At 42.6% G+C, this 18,165-nt stretch overlaps 1 protein-coding gene across 1 annotated transcript; it reads left to right on the top strand.

Moving 5' to 3' along the window:
• Positions 1-7,201: 7,201 nt before the first annotated feature.
• LOC137266171 (alpha-(1,3)-fucosyltransferase C-like) lies at positions 7,202-8,677 on the top strand (the record flags this gene model as incomplete). Its single annotated transcript, XM_067801657.1, has 2 exons — positions 7,202-8,338; positions 8,599-8,677. Coding segments are annotated over 2 exons (1,179 nt in total), but the record flags the coding sequence as incomplete, so codon positions are not given.
• Between the last annotated feature and the right edge of the window lie 9,488 nt (positions 8,678-18,165).

Here is an 18,165-nt window from a genome sequence, read left to right as displayed (position 1 = left end):
ACAGTGGAAGGAAGTTGAGGAGCAAGTGCTTGGAGATAACGGCATTTATATATCAGCGTGGTTCCATGTGCATGTTGGAACTGCACCCTCCTGTCCAACGCTGACCAGGACAATGACAGACTGAGTATGGTTTACGCCGCTTTTAGCAATATTCCAGAAATATCACGGCGGGGGACACCAGAAATGGGCTTCACGCATTGTACCCAGATCTAGGCAATGACTGGACAATAACGTGAGTGAGTGAGTTGGGTTTTACGCCGCTTATAGCAATACTCCAGCAATATCACGTCGGGGACAGTAGGAATGGGCTCCATACAAATGTCATTTATGGAACTGAACCCGGGCCTTCGGTGTGACGAGCAAACGCTTTAAGCACTAGGCTACCTCACCGCAGTCTTCTCAATGGCGGCCTCTTCCACGAAAACAAACATGGCATAGCATACCCAGGTAACCAGGCAAGTTAATCAAGGAAAAAGTCTTTTATAATTATTCCAGCTATACAGAATAATTCTGTAAATAATCGAGTCTGGACCAGACAATCCAGTGATCACCAGCATGAGCAACAATCTGCGCAATTTGGAACCCATGACTTGTGTCAAGCAAGTCGGCGAGACAGACCGTCCGATCCCGTTAGACGGTTCTTACCACATGCATGGGAGCAGCCTGAAGTTAGCAGCGGGTCGTTGTTTCGTTATTCGCTTTTCGAATAACGAAAAACGTGCTAGCAGCGGGTTCGTTATTCAAATGCTCTACATGGAATCTCTACAGTAGTGCTGTCATGTACACATAAACTCACGTAACAAAGCATTGAGGCGTCTATTCACAGGTGTACCAAATGTGCATGAGGTCTTTAATTATTCATAACCTCTGAATAACGAAAAACGGACCATAACTGGGTTTGTTATCCAATGCATGCCCATCAATTCTATCAGATGTAAGACAAATAGAGTTTTCCGTATTTGTAGAGGGTTATGGTTCGTTATTTGACTTTACAACAACGAATAACGTGCTAACCGTGGGTTCGTTATACAAACGCTGTATATGGAATACATATAGTAGTGCTGTCATATACACTGAACCCCATGCAGTAAAAGACTGCATGATCGATTCACAAGTGTACCAAATGTACATGAGGTGTTTATCACTCAGAACCTCTGAACAATGAAAAACTAACAGCACTGGGTTTCTTATTCAATGTATGCCCATCAATTCTATCAAATGTAAAACAATGACAGTCTACGGTATTTGCAGAGGCTTCGTGTTTCGTTATTCGTCTTATTCGAAAAACGAATAACATGCTAGCAGCGGGTTCGTTATTCAAACACTGCACATGGAATCTCTATAGCAGTTCGGCCATACACACATAAACTCATGAAATATAGGAATGTGCATGGGTGTTGAATTATACAGGATCTCTGAATAATGAAAAACTAAACAGTACTATGGCATATTTTCTATCTCATATTTGATAGAACTGACAGGCATACATTGAATAATGAACAGGTTCTGAATAACTAAACACCTCATGCACATTTGGTCTACCTGGGAATATACGTCCCAATGTTATATTACATGAGTTTTTGTGTACATGACAGCACTACTGTGGAGATTCCATGTAGAGCGTTTGAATAACGAACCCGCTGCTAGCATCGAAAAGCGAATAACGAAACAACGAACCCGCTGCTAGCACGTTTTTCGTTATTCGAAAAGCGAATAACGAAACAACGAACCCGCTGCTAACTTCAGGCTGCTATGCATGGGTTGTTGAAGAGCAGTTCTGACCGGACCTTCACTTGTCCCGTGTCTAAGCAGACCGCTTTGTCCGCATGTCTTTATTTTAATGTTTTCACATTTGCCTGCTGTGTGCACAGATGCTTATGGAAACGGCACTTTAAGTTTTGCCTTTTGCCCAATCCATTTAACCTTTTACCTTTTACGTCAAAACCATATTTGTGTTATCAAGGATTGGGAGACTAGGTGTGCATTCGGGGACTGTGAAACAGACTAGTGGGTACATTGATGCTGTTCCCGATGATGTTGTGGTCTGGGTGACATTGGGTGCGGTAAGAGATGGCGCATTCATAGACGGATCCAGGGGTGGGGTGGGGTTGGGCGGGGTGAGTGAAATTTTAAAATGAACAATGAAACTCGGGTGTACCCCTACCCCAACCTTTCTCAAAGAGCTGGAATCCTTCTTCTTCGCAAACGTTTTGATGTTCTCACAGTGAGAGATATTGAGGATTCACCGATGTACGAGCCATCACAGTACACCGTTGAAGGTCTCGAGACCTCCGGACCTCGTCACCACACTCGATCGTTAGGTGATTTTGGCTCTCATACTTCGCAGCCTTGAAGACGAGTACTCCTTGCGAGTTGCTGAAGGCGTGTATTCCAGAATTTCAAGGAGTACCCGATTCAACCAAAGGCTGAGACCTTGGTTTTCATAGACCTTGACTGTGACTATACTAGCGGCCACAATCTGAAACGTCATTGATTACACTCACTGACTAACCAGCCCGTGATATTGCCAAGACAGGCAGCCTATATAGGGGTAATATATAGCACTGATAACAAGGCAATATTCGGACTGAAGGGTTGAGTAAGGGGCACTTGATAATGATTTTACAGACCAGACTATAGTTTGGTAAGGCACGCGGGAAACTTTTGTATAAATACAAATTGTCAGAGTTACAAATCAAACGAAACGAATATATAGAGACGATGTTGACCTTTTCACTAGGTCAAGGTCTTTTAACACTTTCGGTAAGTGCTTCGACATGTTTTGAACAGACGAGGGTCTCTGTCTGACAAAATCGCGAACCAACTTGCTGTAATGGTTTAAATCCTTTGTATTTCATTACCAAGCTACACCAGAATATGAGAATTTATACCCGCGCCTTTGGCGTGACGAGCCAACGCTACAAGGCTACCCAATCGCCCCTGGAAATGTGAAGATCAGTGTTAAGACTGGTTTCAGGAACAATAAATTCCATTCCAACAACTAGTCAAATCATGACGGGAGTCACCAGAAATGGTTCATACATTGTACCCACGAGGGGATTCGAACCTGATTAGTCGGTGTAACGAGCGAACACTTTACCAACTAGTGTACCCCCAGTCCATTTCCTGTAGAAAAAGGCTAGCTGACTTGGGTTAGTCGAGATGTGTCATTGTATCCTAACTGCGTATGTCGATATATATGACGTCGATCCTCGAACTGTGTGGTCTAGTCATATACGTGAGTGAGTTTTGTCTTACTCCACACTCAGGAATATTCCAGCGACAGTCTAGTCAGGACTCGATTTATTTATAATAGCTAGAATATTGCTGTGTGCGGAGTAAAACTAAACTCACCCACTCATAAACTGGCGTTAACACATATGAGATAAGGAAAATACGTCTTTGTGTATAAAAAACAAACAAACAAGAGACCGCACAAGAGTCCATCTTGTGACGAGAACAAGTACTTTATAAAAATATGTAGAACTTCAAATGATTTGCCATTGACAGTCGAGTTAAAAATATATATTAGCTGAGCAACGTATAGCGGTCTGGTGTGTTTATAAAGTCCGGTTATAAAGAACTGACTTTTTACCCCGGCCACTTATACTTTAGTCGAAATGCGTACACCGAATTAAGGCTATATCGAACACAAGCTAGAGCTCCATTGGAACTCGTTATAACCCCAGTATATTATCCATACCTGTTCCAACCTGTTTTATTACCATAAATGTTTCATGGTTTAAAAAGGGCGGGGTATCCTGAAACCACCATGATAGGCAAGGAAAGTGATGCAGTTTGTTCTAGAAGGCAAACGTGCGTTAAAATCATATCTTTCAGTTTCAACACCCATATTCCAAAGATTAGAACAGTCCTTATAACGCATAATAGTAAATCTTACCACCTTTTGGCCACCCGTTATAACGCCCCTATTAAGACCATGTTAAGAATATTCATGAGCAAACACACATTTCGTATTTCGCACAACTTCGCCACGACAACGATCTCTACTGTCGATGTTAACAAATCACTTGATCGATTAAGTTACCCCAGCAGTTCCCATTTACCCAGCGACCCTGTTCAGGGTGTCCAGCAACGAGTGACGCCTCGGCCCTCGCGTTCTTCCCAATCGTCACAACTCGTATCTTTCCGTACCCTACACATGGGTAAACAGCTACCCGGGGCTGGCTCGGAATGCTCAACAGAGCGTACGTTTATGGGTGCGGTTGTATTCAATCTGGGTCACGGTATTGATAGGACTAGGACTTCGCACGCTAATGATTTCGCAATGGGAAGTGTGTATTTCGGAGGCGATTTAGAACCGAACTGGCCAAGCTGACGATGGACACCATGATGCTGTGAATCAAATACAAACATCAGTGCAAGCCAATACCCAGGCTTGACTAACGTCAGAGACAAATATCGTTTGGTGTCAAGGGGAAGAATAGAGTTGAAAATGATATGAATGGACCGCTGAGAGCTATTTTAGGAGCAAGGAATCCAACAAGGGTAATACCAGATTTTCAAGGTCGGTGTTTTTTTCTTTTATTTATTTATTTGTTTGTTTGTTTTGGGTGAGGGTGGGGGAAAGAACTTACATTCGTCAGAGTCACTATGCTGGTTATGTACGAAATATTAGAAACAAATCAAAAGCGATTACACGATAAATAGAAAACTGTTTATATTGATGATAGTAATAATAATGGAATACACCAACACTAATTGTCATACCAACAACAGTTCAACATTAGTGTCAATCGTCTTTCGTCTCAGAATGGCAACTCGAGCAGACGACACAAGGGGCGTAACTCACATATAGACTTGGCTCCGTCTATTGAAGTTTCGAGCGTTTGCGTTTATTTTGTCCAACCAGTTTAGTCGCCGGGCAATAAGGCTGATATGGATTTTGGACCCTTGGCCTGATATGACTGATGTGAAGTATCGCCCCGAATGGTCAATATGTATATGTACCGACAGCCAGTATTGTATGTGCAAAATTGTTCATGTTATTAAGAGGAATGTGATGAAACCAAATACAATGGGAAAGGGAAAACTGTCAAGTAATTACCTCTTAATTTAACCCCGAACCTGCATAATACAGGACCCTATTATCCCCGAAAGTCCATTTTAAGGACATTGAAGCGACAGTAGGGTAGCCTTTATGCTTAAGACTTCGCTCGTCTAGCGGAAGCCTGGGTTCGATTCGCCAAATGGGTACAAAATATGCAGCCCATTTCTGGCGTCCCCCGTCGTGATATCGCTGGATATATTGCTATTGGAATAACACAGATTGTATGGAAAATCAGGTATTCGGCGTGACAAGCGTACACCTTAACCACAAGTATTATTTGGAAGATTATGAGAACAATAAAATTGTGATTCAGAGATATTATCGTTATCAATTAAGTCTAGTCCAGCATTAGATTATACAGTGTATTCACATGGTGTATCCCTTGCGATCACCTGTTTCACGGTCTTTGAGTGGATGAAAGTTTGGTTTTACGCCGTTCTTAGAAATATTCCAGGAATATCACGGTGGAGGGCGTTAGAAATGGGTTTCACACAATGTCCCAATGTGGGGATGTCCTACCTGGGACGACCGAACGCCTTAACTACGCAACCGCCTCTCATGGCATTTTATGATAGAGTGCATTGGATTTACGAGAGGGGTGATCAGTTGAGCTCAGCCTTTGGAAACTGTCTGACTGAAATTCTACAAGCAATGGCCAACATTTTATTGTCAACAGCTTATCAACAATTGTAGTGGCTAGTCAATTAGTCCAGACACGAGGAAAGGTAAACAAACCCTACAATGACAAGGCACAGTGTAGTACCAGCTACAAGGGCTTGTAACGCACAAAATCTGGTTGCAATAAACATTCTGCCACTGACGGGGTCTTAACAGAGTCATTGTTCCTTTCGTCATACTTTATAGCATTATGGTTCGGGGTATACGGATTTTAATCGACCCGTATTAACTCTCCCCCGGCTCGGTGGATAATTCTGAAAGAGGAACGCATAGAACCCCGTATACCACGAATTCATAGTGCCACAATGAATCTATCTGATCGAATGCTTAAAATCTCATTATCGAAATACACCATTAAAACAAAATAGAATTTAATCACATATTTTATTGCCATGGTACTGACTAGTCAGTCAGAATCTCTGGTTCACGATTCACTGACTGTCGTGGATGCATGTTTTTTCCCCCTGGAATGGGTATGAATGATTTATTCTCCATCGCAAAGATGTATATATCCTTCATGGGCGGTGTACGTGCACCGGACATACATGGCAAATTGATGACGGTCACGTGAACCAGTAACAGATAGATATCCTTGCATGAGGTAGGATAAATATTGTTAAGGCCTGTTAGTGACAGTATGTACACTGAAGCCAGGTTTTTTCGTTGCAAGCCCCTGAGCTCGAGGTACCGGCGTCTCATTTGAGTGGGACTCTTGACAAATTTGGAGATCTGAATTCACTATGTCGAGAACAGATTCCATAGTCCAACAAATTCAGTGTTTGTCCGTCAACTTTGAATATTTGAACCTAGAACATATTCATATCACTACAAAGGCATAATAGTGGCAGTATAAAACAGAATACCGACTGACGGACTGACGGACTGACGGCTCTTCATGTTGGTTGATGACATGGTCTTAATGAGATTGTGGGAGCAAGCTAGCTCCGGGTAATTCCTACATGCCCCTTGAATAGATACACTAAAATTAACCCTTACATCTACTTTATAGTTTGTGTTTGCTTGGTCGTAAGGGTGAATGTTTTTTATCCGCTTTTGGCAATATTCCAGCAATATCATGACAGGGGGATACCGGAAATGGGATTTATAGAATGTACCCATGTGGGGAATAGAACCCGGGTCTTCGGCGTGATAAGCGATGGTAACCTCGTGGTTAAATAGATCACTTGTCAGGTTGAAGAGTCGGGTTCCATTCCCCACATGTGTGAAGCCCATTTCTGGTGCCCCCCCTGCCGTGATATTCCTGGAATGTTGCTAAAAGCGGCATAAAACTAAAATCACTCATTTTGTGGCATGTCGAAGACTTGCAAATGCGAAGTACGATAGTCTGTTAAAACATTTTATGTTTTAGGTCATCGAGATCTGAATGTGTCAAGGTGAATACATGACGTCAAAGAGACATCACGAACGACAGAGGGTCATCACTAAATAATCGATATGAAACGATTAGTACGACATTCAAGAGTAACTCTAAACACACGTCTTCGCCTGTGTTTCTTCTGTCTCATGCTATTTGTTGTAGGCCTATTTCTGGAACTATTTAATGTGACAGAAGTTTCAGACAGCAAATATATTCATATGTTCGACGCTGGAAAGGTTCCAAACTCCACACATAAAACCATCCTTCTTTGGACGTCGCTTTTCGACAACAGCACGTGGACACTGCCAAATTTAAACATACGCAGCTGTCCAAATTATTACCCAAGGAAATGTGACCTGACAACCGATCGAACGCGCCTCGTCTCCAGCGATGTGTTGCTATTTCACATTGGGGACGTATATGAACTGCCTTCGATTAGACGGCCCGATCATATTTGGGTCATTTTCAATATGGAGGCTTTGCCAAACATAAGGCAGAGTTTCAAACAGTTCAATGGCTTTTTCAATTGGACAAGCTGGTATAGGACAGATTCGACTGTCCCTATGGCATACGGTTATGCTTTGAAGAGATCTAAAAGAGACACGGAGACATCTTTAGATATATTCGCAGAGAAATCCAAGATGGCGTTTTGGGCTGCTAGCAACTGTGACGACCAAGTTCAACGATACAAGATTGTGAATGAACTGAAACAATATGTGGATGTGGACACCTATGGTCGATGTGGGGAACTGGTGTGTGACAAAACAGATAAAAAGTGTTTTGAGAAGCTATCGGAATACAAGTTCGTACTTTCTTTCGAGAACAGCCTCTGCCGTGATTACGTCACGGAAAAGTATTGGTTGGCGTTGAGAAGGCGGCAGATTCCTGTCGTATATGGCGGGGCTGATTACGAATCGTTAGTGCTCCCGAACTCTTACATCAACGTTCGAGATTTCGCCAACCTATCATCACTTGCGACTTATATGCGCGACGTCGCTGAGAACAGAACGTTATACAACAGCTATTTTGATTGGATGAGGGATTATGAACTGCCTCCCTGCAATCAAGAGTTGAATGAGCACTGTTTTGATATGGAGTCATATTTCTGTTCCCTGTGTGGAGCTTTGCACGAAAGGACTATACCGTCTCAAGTGTACAGCAACTTACACAGGTGGGCCACAGATGATCTACCACAGTGTGAGGAGTTTTCTGTAAGTGCATTTTTCTATAATTTGTTGCCACTGACCAGTCGAAACAGTGGCTACTCGTAAAGGTCGTCAGTACAAGCAATATTATCACGAAATGATATTATGCTAATCGATACTAACATGTGTGAAGATCTGTTGAATTCTTTCAGTTCCGCATTTCGAATTATTTGAGTTCCGCATTTTGCGTTATTTGAACTCCCTATTTTGAATTATTTGAGCGCCCATTAACCAAGCACAGCTATTCACAAGTTTGGTGACTTTAGTATTTCAGGTGGATCTTCTCACGGAGGCTACCATTCTACTAGTCTGTGCCGTGGTGTGGACCTGGAACAGACGTCAGTGCAATTGGGGTCTACAAAGAAGAAATTCTCAGTATTACTTGACACTGAGCTTTCTTTGGCCACGAGTGTGAAAAAAACAAAACAAACAAACATGGAGCTGTTGGAGCCATAGTATTATACGTACTGATCTAGTTGTTCTTAATTTTGAAAAAATAAAATCACCCGAATCTCATTAAAAACAATATTTTCATTTAACTAACTCACGGCAGTACCATCATCAATACCAACACCATCAGTGACAGCAACAACCTCATGAACATCAACATCAACATCAACACCAACATCAACACCAACATCAACAACTACACCTTTATCAGCCGCATTATCAGTACCCACCTCCCCACCAACATCAGCACTCTCACCGACAACATCATCCTCATCAAAGCCACCGTTTATACTGTTATGAAGCCATAGTCAGGTGAAGTCCTTAATCAGCTTGGCGTTAACTCCACCACCGGTAATCTCAGGCAAACAATATAGATATACAGCATTATATGTGTATATGTTGTCACTCAGGGTAAACATCAATGGCACTTTTACCTCCGTCACCACCCGTGATAATCCGGGTAAGAATTGATCTTCAGCAATCCACGCTTGTATTTAGCGGCGACTCACAGGATCGAATTTGTCAGGCTCGCTGACTTGGTTGATACATGTCAACATAACCCAACTGCGTAGATCGATGCTCATGCTATTGATCACGGGATTACCCGGTCCATACCCGATTATTTACAGGCGACCGCCATATAGCTGGTATATTGCTGAGTGAATCGTTAAACAACAAACCAACACCTGATGTATACACTAGATAAGTTAACTAAGTGAAAGGGGCACAGATGCTAAGGTCGGTCAAGAAATGATAAACAATCGTCATAGAAGAAACGGGACCCGCTCTAAACACTCGCTCAGTATCTCATCAAGGAATACCTGACATTATTTATCGTTAGTCATACACGACCCTGTACTAATTAGTTACAACAAAATAGAGACAACATGCAACTCCCAAAATAAGACTGCATATCTTTCTATCATTTTAAAAAATCGTGAAATGAGTTTATCGTCAATTCTTGGAAGAATAATCTTAAAGCGTATCTGTTTTTTTTTTCAAAAGAATCATATATTATTTTATTTTTTATTTTTCATAAAATATTGAAGTACAACTCATGTTTGTTATATTTTATATAGGCTTTGAATTACACTCGTTTAACCAGATATCTATTGATTAATCAAATAACAACTGTAACAGTGAGTGAGTATGTTATTGTGCAACATCCCAGCAATATCACGGCGGAGGACACCAGAAATTGGCTTCAATGCACTCATGTGGGAATCGAACTCGGGTCTTCAGTGTGAGGGGGGAAGTTGTAACCACTAGGCTACCCGACCGTCCAACAGATGCATCAAGTGTTATGTAAATACACTGCCGCCATACATGTGGCGAATACTGACCTGTCAATCCTCGTTCCAGTTACTTAACGTAGATGGATCTAGACCAAAAGGGACGAGGAAAAGAGTTCATTGACTTCGTGTAAACGTTCGTAAACAACAGACAATCCATCGATACAAAGGCACTTCGGCGACAGCTGAATTGTATGACCCGATCACCGTTTCTTAGGAACAGCCCGACAAGGGTGTTCGGAAGAGCCCGACAAGGGTTATTCAGAATATTCCGTGAATGGAATAGCCGAGCAAGGGTGATTGAAATGGCTCGACGAGGGTGTTCCGAATAACCAGACAAGGGTGTTTGGAATAGCCTGACAAGGGTGATCGGAATAGCACGATAAGGGTATTCGGATTAGGCTGTGATTAGAATAGCCGAGCAAGGGTGATTGAAATGGCTCGACGAGGGTGTTCCGAATAACCAGACAAGGGTGTTCGAAATAGCCTGACAAGAGTGATCGGAATAGCCCGACGCGGGTGTCCGGAACAGCCCGACTAGATTGATCGGAATAGTCCCAAAAGGGTGTGTTCGGAATGATCTGACAATAGTGACGGAATAGCCCAACAAAAGTGATTGGAATAGCCCGACAAAGGTGATCGGAATAGCCCGACAAGGGTGTTCGGAACAGCCCGACTAGATTGATCGGAATAGCCCCAAAAGAGTGTGTTCGGAATGGTCTGACAATAGTGAAGGGATAGCCTGACAATGGTGTTCAGAACAGCCTGACAATGGTGACGGAATAGTCCAACAAAAGTGATCGGAATAGCCCGACAAGGGTGATCGGAACAGCCCGACAAAAGTGATCGGAATAGCCCGACAAGGGTGTTCGGAACAGCCCGACAAGGGTGATCGGAATAGCCTGACAAGAGTGATCGGAATAGCCTGACAAGGGTGTTCGGAACGGCCGACAAGAGTGATCGAAATAGCCTGACAATAGTGTCAGAACAGTCCGACAAGAGTGATTGGAATAGCCCGACAAGGGTGTTCAGAACAGCCTGAAAAGAGAGGTCGAAATAGCCTGACAAGGGTGTTCGGAATAGCCCTACAAGGGTGTTTGGAATAGCCCGACAAGGGGGTTTGGAATAGCCCGATAAGGGTGTTTGGAATAGCCTGACAATAGTGAAGGAATAGACCGACAAAAGTGATCGAAATAGCCAGACAAGGGTGTTCGGAACAGCCTGACAAGAGTGATCGGAAAAGCCCGACGAGGTTGTTTGGAAAGAGCCTGACAATAGTGAAGGAATAGCCTAACAAGAGTGATCGGAATAGCGCGACAAGGGTGTTCGGAATATCGCGAGAAGAGTATTTGGAATAGCTCGACAATAGTGATCATTCATAGCCCGACAAGAATATAAGAAGAGATAAATCAGCGATGTGAAATATCTATCAGCAACAGGATTGTGGACAAGACTTATTCGCCTTTGTGACTGGATTTGATTCTCAGTGAACGCGGGATGTGGTGCTAACTGTTACCCGACATCGCTCTACATAGTTGTATTTTTGTTGTTTGTTTTATTTACATGTATATGTTTCATTTGCTAGTTGAAAATGAAAATCATATAAAACCCAAACGACTGTCACAGTAGATCTGGAAATCATACTGTTGGCGTGATTTAAGTGTGTTTCACAAACTTTGAAAAACTTTGTGGACAATGGTAATGTGATCCTTCGTACTTGGGATTTAGTGATAAAATAATCTAAGGGCTTGTTTGTTAGGAAAATGTTGGACGGGTCAAGGGCCGCTTTCAATTCCGCCATTAGAGGCAATACTGCTGCACGGAAAGTGTACAACATTTATGTTGCAATCAAACGCTGGTGTGTCGAAGGTGAAAGAAACAGTTCTAGATATCCGAGGTTCCACACAATCGAAAACTGATGAAAAGGGCACGTACTATTAAGAGGCTAAGATTTTACTTCGAGATATTCGTGAATTCGCCACAACGGTTTGTGGATATATTTCACAGATGTGTTGTTGGCATGGAAACGAAATATTTGTAAAAATGCTGCATCATTGTCTTGTTACATTCCCAGTCTGATTCACATTTTACATCTTTGGTGTTTTGTTAATGTGGCGTTAATCAATACTCGCTCACTTGATTGTTTGTGAATTTACTTTGCGCTTTTCCAAATGTATAACGACAGGACCAGACAATCCAGTGATTGACCAGTCATCGAGCCTCACCGCCCGATACCGTTAGACCGCTTTTACCACAAGTATTGGTTGCTAAAGACCGGGACCTAGATCTTCCAAGATCTGTTAGCGCTAAGATAGTCGTAAGTCAGTGTTAATGTATGGCACTTGCGAATATCTCAGCGCTAAGAGAGCTTCGAAATCTGTACCCAGTTCTGTATTTGATGATTAATCGCGGTCCAATCTTGGATATCCTCCATGGATCAACACTGTGCCCGCTACACCAATGTTATGCTCACAACGTATGCTAGAATGTGAATATCTGTATACTGTATCCTATGAAACGTTATCAACTGTATACTGTAAGCTTCAAGATGTATAATGTAAGCCATCGGTTGTATGCTGTCCGCTGTGGTTTGTATACAGAATAAGGTAAATTGTAAGCTACAATGTGCGTAATGTAAGCCATTGGTTGTATGTTGTAAGCTGTGGGTTGTATACAGAATAAGGTAAATTGTAAGCTACAATGTGCGTAATGTAAGCCATCGGTTGTATGTTGTAAGCTGTGGGTTGTATACAGAATAAGGTAAATTGTAAGCTACAATGTGTGTAATGTAAGCCATCGGTTGTATGCTGTATGCTGTGGGTTGTATACACAATAAGGTAAATTGTAAGCTACAATGTGTGTAATGTAAGCCATCGGTTGTATGCTGTGTGCTGTGGGTTGTATACAGAATAAGGTAAATTGTGTGTAATGTAAGCCATCGGTTGTATGTTGTAAACTGTGGCCTGTACACTGAAATGTGGTAACCTGTAAGCTACAAATTTGTGTAATTTAAGTCATCGGCTGTATGTTGTAAACTGTGGTTTGTATATAGAATGTGGTAACCTGTAAGGTACAAGGCGTGTTGCGTAAGTTATCGGTTGTATGCTGTAAGCTGCACTAAATGTATTCTACATGCACATATTGTACATAGAGATAGCTGTAGCAATTCAGGGTTTACAAGACTAATGCTTAGTTTCTGTATATGTATAAATTTGATAGTAACAAACTAACCCATATTAATTGGAAAGGCGCCCCTGGGAGACCAGGAAATCTAGACTTGCTTCATTTAAGGCTTTAGCATTGCATAGAGGGCTAGACAGGAGGGGAAAATAATGTGGTTCAGGGACTGTGAGACTGACTAAGGGTTTACCACAAGTCTTGATAGTCTTGTACAATATTTGCCGTAGGTGCGTCAGTACTGTGTTTTATGTATTCACTGCCCGGCTTGTTTGAGATGGCTCTTATCAAGATTTATTGTTCATACCGGGTGAGCAGTCGCCATCTTGTAAAGTCCACCGTTGGCCTTGCCGGGGAACATGACGAAATAATTTGCTTGTTTATATATTTGAATGTACAGAAATCATCGATCGTGGGTTCGAATCCATTACTGTTACATTTCATGGTTTGGCCGCACCGGAAAACGTCTCTGACCTACATCCTTTCCAGTTCCATTTCATCACGAGTGAGTGACTTTAGTTTTACGCCGCTTTTAGCAATATTCCAGCAATATCACGACAGGAATGATACCAGAAATGGACTTCACATATTGCACCATTGTGGGAAATCGAACCCGGGTCATAGGCGTGACGAGCGAACGCTTAACCCACGAGGCTACTCCGCCGCACCTTTTCCCACATGAAATTGAACCACCTTGTTATTGCTTAAACACTGTTTACTATAACATACCAATGGAGATCCGGGCTAGAGATGGTTAACAGCAACTCATGCGTGTTGTAGGAGGCGACAAACAGGATCGGGTGGTCAGGCTCGCTGACTTGGTTGATGCATGTCATCGGTTCCCAATTGCGCAGATCGATGCTCATGTTGTTGATCACTGGATTGTCCTGTCCAGACTCGATTAGTTACAGATCGCAGGAATATTGCTGAGTGCGGCGTAAAACTAAACTCACTCATCCACTCACCATAACAATCTTTTCTGCCTGAGTTTGTGATAAAACATTCAGTGTTAAATAGCTGAACTTATGAACAATGTTATCAAACACCCAAAGGCGTAGATTCATGTCCATGATGTTGATCACTGGATTGTCTGGTCTGTAATCGATTCCTTAGAGACGGCCGTCATGAATATTGCTGAGCGCAGCGTTTAGCAATGATATATAAACTAAACAAATAAAACGGAAATGACGTAACATTGTGGCCACGCTACGTCCCTATTGCAAATTACGTACCGTTGGACATAAAGCTATTCATAGTACATCCATGTACATGATACTTCAATTTATGTAAAGGCAGTGAGGTAGCCTAGATGTTAAAGCGTTGGCTCGTCACACCGAACACTCGGGTTCGATTCCCCACATGGGTACATTGTGTGGCGACCATGTCTGGCGTCCCCGCCGTTACATTGTTGGAACATTGCTATCAGTGGCGTAAAACCATTCTCACTCACTCATTTTATATGCACCCCTCTAGCTCACTGTACAAACGGGTGGACTGGGGTAGCCTAATGAGTGAAGCGTTCGCTCGTTACGCCAAAAACACGAGTTCGATTCCCACATAGGTACAATGTGTGAAGCCCATCTGTGGTGTCCCCCGCGATGATATTGCTGGAATATGTCTAAAAGATGCGTAACACCATACTTACTCCCACTGTGAAAATGGAGACTCCATCAGTCGTGGACAATCATTATCACGACTTACACTCAACTCTTGGCAACGAAATGATGCAGCGTGATTCACATGTTGCACGTGTCATAAACACGTGCTATCTGTAGCTCACCTGGTATTGTAGGCGTCAGGCTCGCTAACTCGGTTGACATATGTCATCGTATCTCAAATGCGAAGAGCGATCCTCATGACGCATTGTTTGGTTCAGACTAAACAACAAATAAACAAACTGTAAATGACGTGGAAAGAAAACTGCATGTAAAAGGGACAACTCTCACATTTACGTTCGCTTCATTTGCCCTGCAGTGATGAACGCGTAAAATATCCAGATCCCGAACCAGGACTTGGGAAACTATTTATATGCATTGTAAAATTAAGTGAGTGAGTTTAGTTTTACGCCGCTCTAGCAATATTCCAACAATATCACAATATCCCAACAATATCAAATATGAGGAATCTAACCCTTTAACCTCCAAGTTGCCCTACCGCCCTTAGACTTCTTGGAAAGATGCGAGTAATCGCAGATGCAATCAAAGGCCTTCTGATTGTACTGGAATGATTCCGAATGGTCATGAATACGCTGCCCCTTGCAATCTCCCCCCCAAAACCGTCTTCAACACACAAGGGACAGTATAGCATGTTTCAGGCAGAAGTTAATTGTCTCTAGGTGTGCCTATAAATAACAACCGTACGCGTAGTAGCTTGACTCCTCGTGCAGGCCTGCAAGCTTGATTTTAGCTATTCTATCTTAGCTTGAATGTTAAGACATGCAAATGTTAAGACACGCAAATGTTAAGACATGCAAATGTTAAGGCATGCAAATGCAGCGAGTCTGACCACCCGATTCCGTCAGTCGCTTCTCGCGATAATCATGAGTTGTTCAAGATGGGTGAGTGAGTGAGTTAATATTCAGCGTCACATCGGCAATATTTCAGCCCTATCGTGACGGGAATATAACACTGAAATGGAATATATGTGTAATATAAAAACCTGTCGAGAAAGGACAGTAAAAACACTAGAATATCACAGATATGAATATAAAACCAGCATGAAAAAAAATAAAACATTGTAATGAAAGAAGACATTACATTATAAAACACGGTCTATGGATCGCCAACAACCGAAAGTAGATCACCATACTAGGGACCATGGGGACTTACAGTACCTTTGCTACCTGCTTGGATCCTAGATGGATTTACACCATCCCTTCAGCTGCTGGCGAGTGTACGAAATGTTAGCCAAATTTAAAATGACAAGATGTTCAAGATGGAAGCTAATACTGGGAATTAATACCATTCGTATGAAGTGAGAGTACAAATACGTGATGATCACGACTTTGCGGCCATATTGATGAAAGTGTTAAACTTGGCAGTAAAATGACAGGATTTAGGCAGACAAGGGACATCAATACCAATTTTTTCCCACAAAATCAAAGAAAATAAGTAGTCTACAAACTAAGTCCAACAACCTAATATGGATTAGACGACTGGTGGACAATAATACGTCGTGCCATCATCGTAAATATAATCTGTAGCTGTGACTTCTCAACCAAAGATGGCGGGTAGCCTATAGTGGTTAAAGCGCTTGCTCGTCACACCTAAGACCCGGGTTCGATTCGCCACATGGGTACAATGTGTTAAGCCCATTCCTTGTGTCTCTCTGGAATATTGCTAACAGCGACGTAAAACTAAATTCACTCAATCCCCGAAGACAATGTTGGGAAAAGATGAGAGACATTCGTGTTGTGTCACTATTTGTTGTTAGTCATGATATGGCTAAATATTGCCGAAGTGACTTTTAACTCACTCACTATTTGTTGATTTTGCTATGTATTGTAATTGCTGTATACCACTGAACCTCGCCGCTCCTGTTCTCACCTCACCCACTGTGACCTCGCTCTTTCTTTCCCTCTGTGCTTTATCTCACCAACAATGATTCAGGTAACGTGAGATACTTCTCATTCTGTTTGTTCGAAGAAGGAGCGATAAAAAATAGAGTGTAGCCCTAAACCGGCTGTATGTGGTTAAATTGAGAATATCTCATTTCTGTGTCCCCCACCTCCCAATTCAACCAGCACCGCTACCGACCACGCACATACACACCACAGGCGCATCTCTTGGCCGAGTACGTGTTGTCATGTGCCTGATGTGTGCTCCGTATGATCACTGCCGAGTGTTCACCGGTACCTAGATAACTGTTCTGCATTACCTCCCCCCCCCCTCTCTCTCTCTTTCTCTCTCTCTCTCTCTCTTTGGCAATCGAACCCGGGTCTTCGGCATGACGAGTGAAAGCTTTAACCACTGGGCTACCCCACCGCCGGGATTATGAACAATCGAACCTCGACCATGAGTGAGATACCAAGAAAACGCGTTAGGATTAACACAAATGTCGTTTCCGTAAGAGAAGATAATATACTTTGAACCTGTAAAAGAATTTAGTAATGCATGTCTGATGGAGGCTAAAAAATGAACTAGTCATTCTATGGTGGAAGCGGTATGGAAGCCTTGAGGTTAAAGCATTCGCTCAACTCGCCGAAAACCCGGGTTCGATCCCCACATGGGTGCAATGTGTGAAACCCATATCTGGTGTCTCCTTCGTGGCATTTGCTGGACTGTTTCTAAAGCGGCGTAGAAACAAACTCACTCATTAAATCATTATTCGACGGTAATGAATCTGATTGGTACTTGTGTCCTTGACCTTAGTTTTGGTCAAAGTCTTCAGCCTATGAAATTCAAGATAATCTTTGTAATTTAACTCCAATGCGTTCTCTCTCCTGCCACACAGACTTGTAAAATCAGATCTGTTTCAGTGGTGGTGTGTGGTCCTATGCATAGAGCCTAGGTCGAAATTCAACTGAAGATAAGCAACATTGGTCGCGGACTGTCCTTGGATGGGTGACCGTGCTCGGCAGCTTGTCTCCTGGGAGTTTCTGGTACTTCAGTCCTGCCCCACAAAGAAGCACACATGGTCACCGGCACGTGTGGTCTTACGTGGGTAAGTGAATGTGTTGAGGAACATTGCCTCTTTTCACCCAGCAGCATCCGGTGGGGTAGGTCATATGACTGAGAACATTATACCGCCTCACAGGAAGCATCGGTTATCCTTCGTTTTATTGCGTTTGCGCTTTGAGCATGCAGAAATGCATGGATACAGGCGCTTGATAATAATGATTGTTATATAATAACTGATTTTATGGTCACGTCGTTTTAGATTCATAAATTCGCTCCACCGTTTATCGATTCTCTT

Source organism: Haliotis asinina, chromosome 15 (genome assembly GCF_037392515.1).
Source record: "Haliotis asinina isolate JCU_RB_2024 chromosome 15, JCU_Hal_asi_v2, whole genome shotgun sequence".
Lineage (NCBI taxonomy): Eukaryota > Metazoa > Mollusca > Gastropoda > Lepetellida > Haliotidae > Haliotis > Haliotis asinina.
Note: the sequence above shows the minus strand (reverse complement) of the source record. Positions and strands in the feature narration are given on the sequence as shown.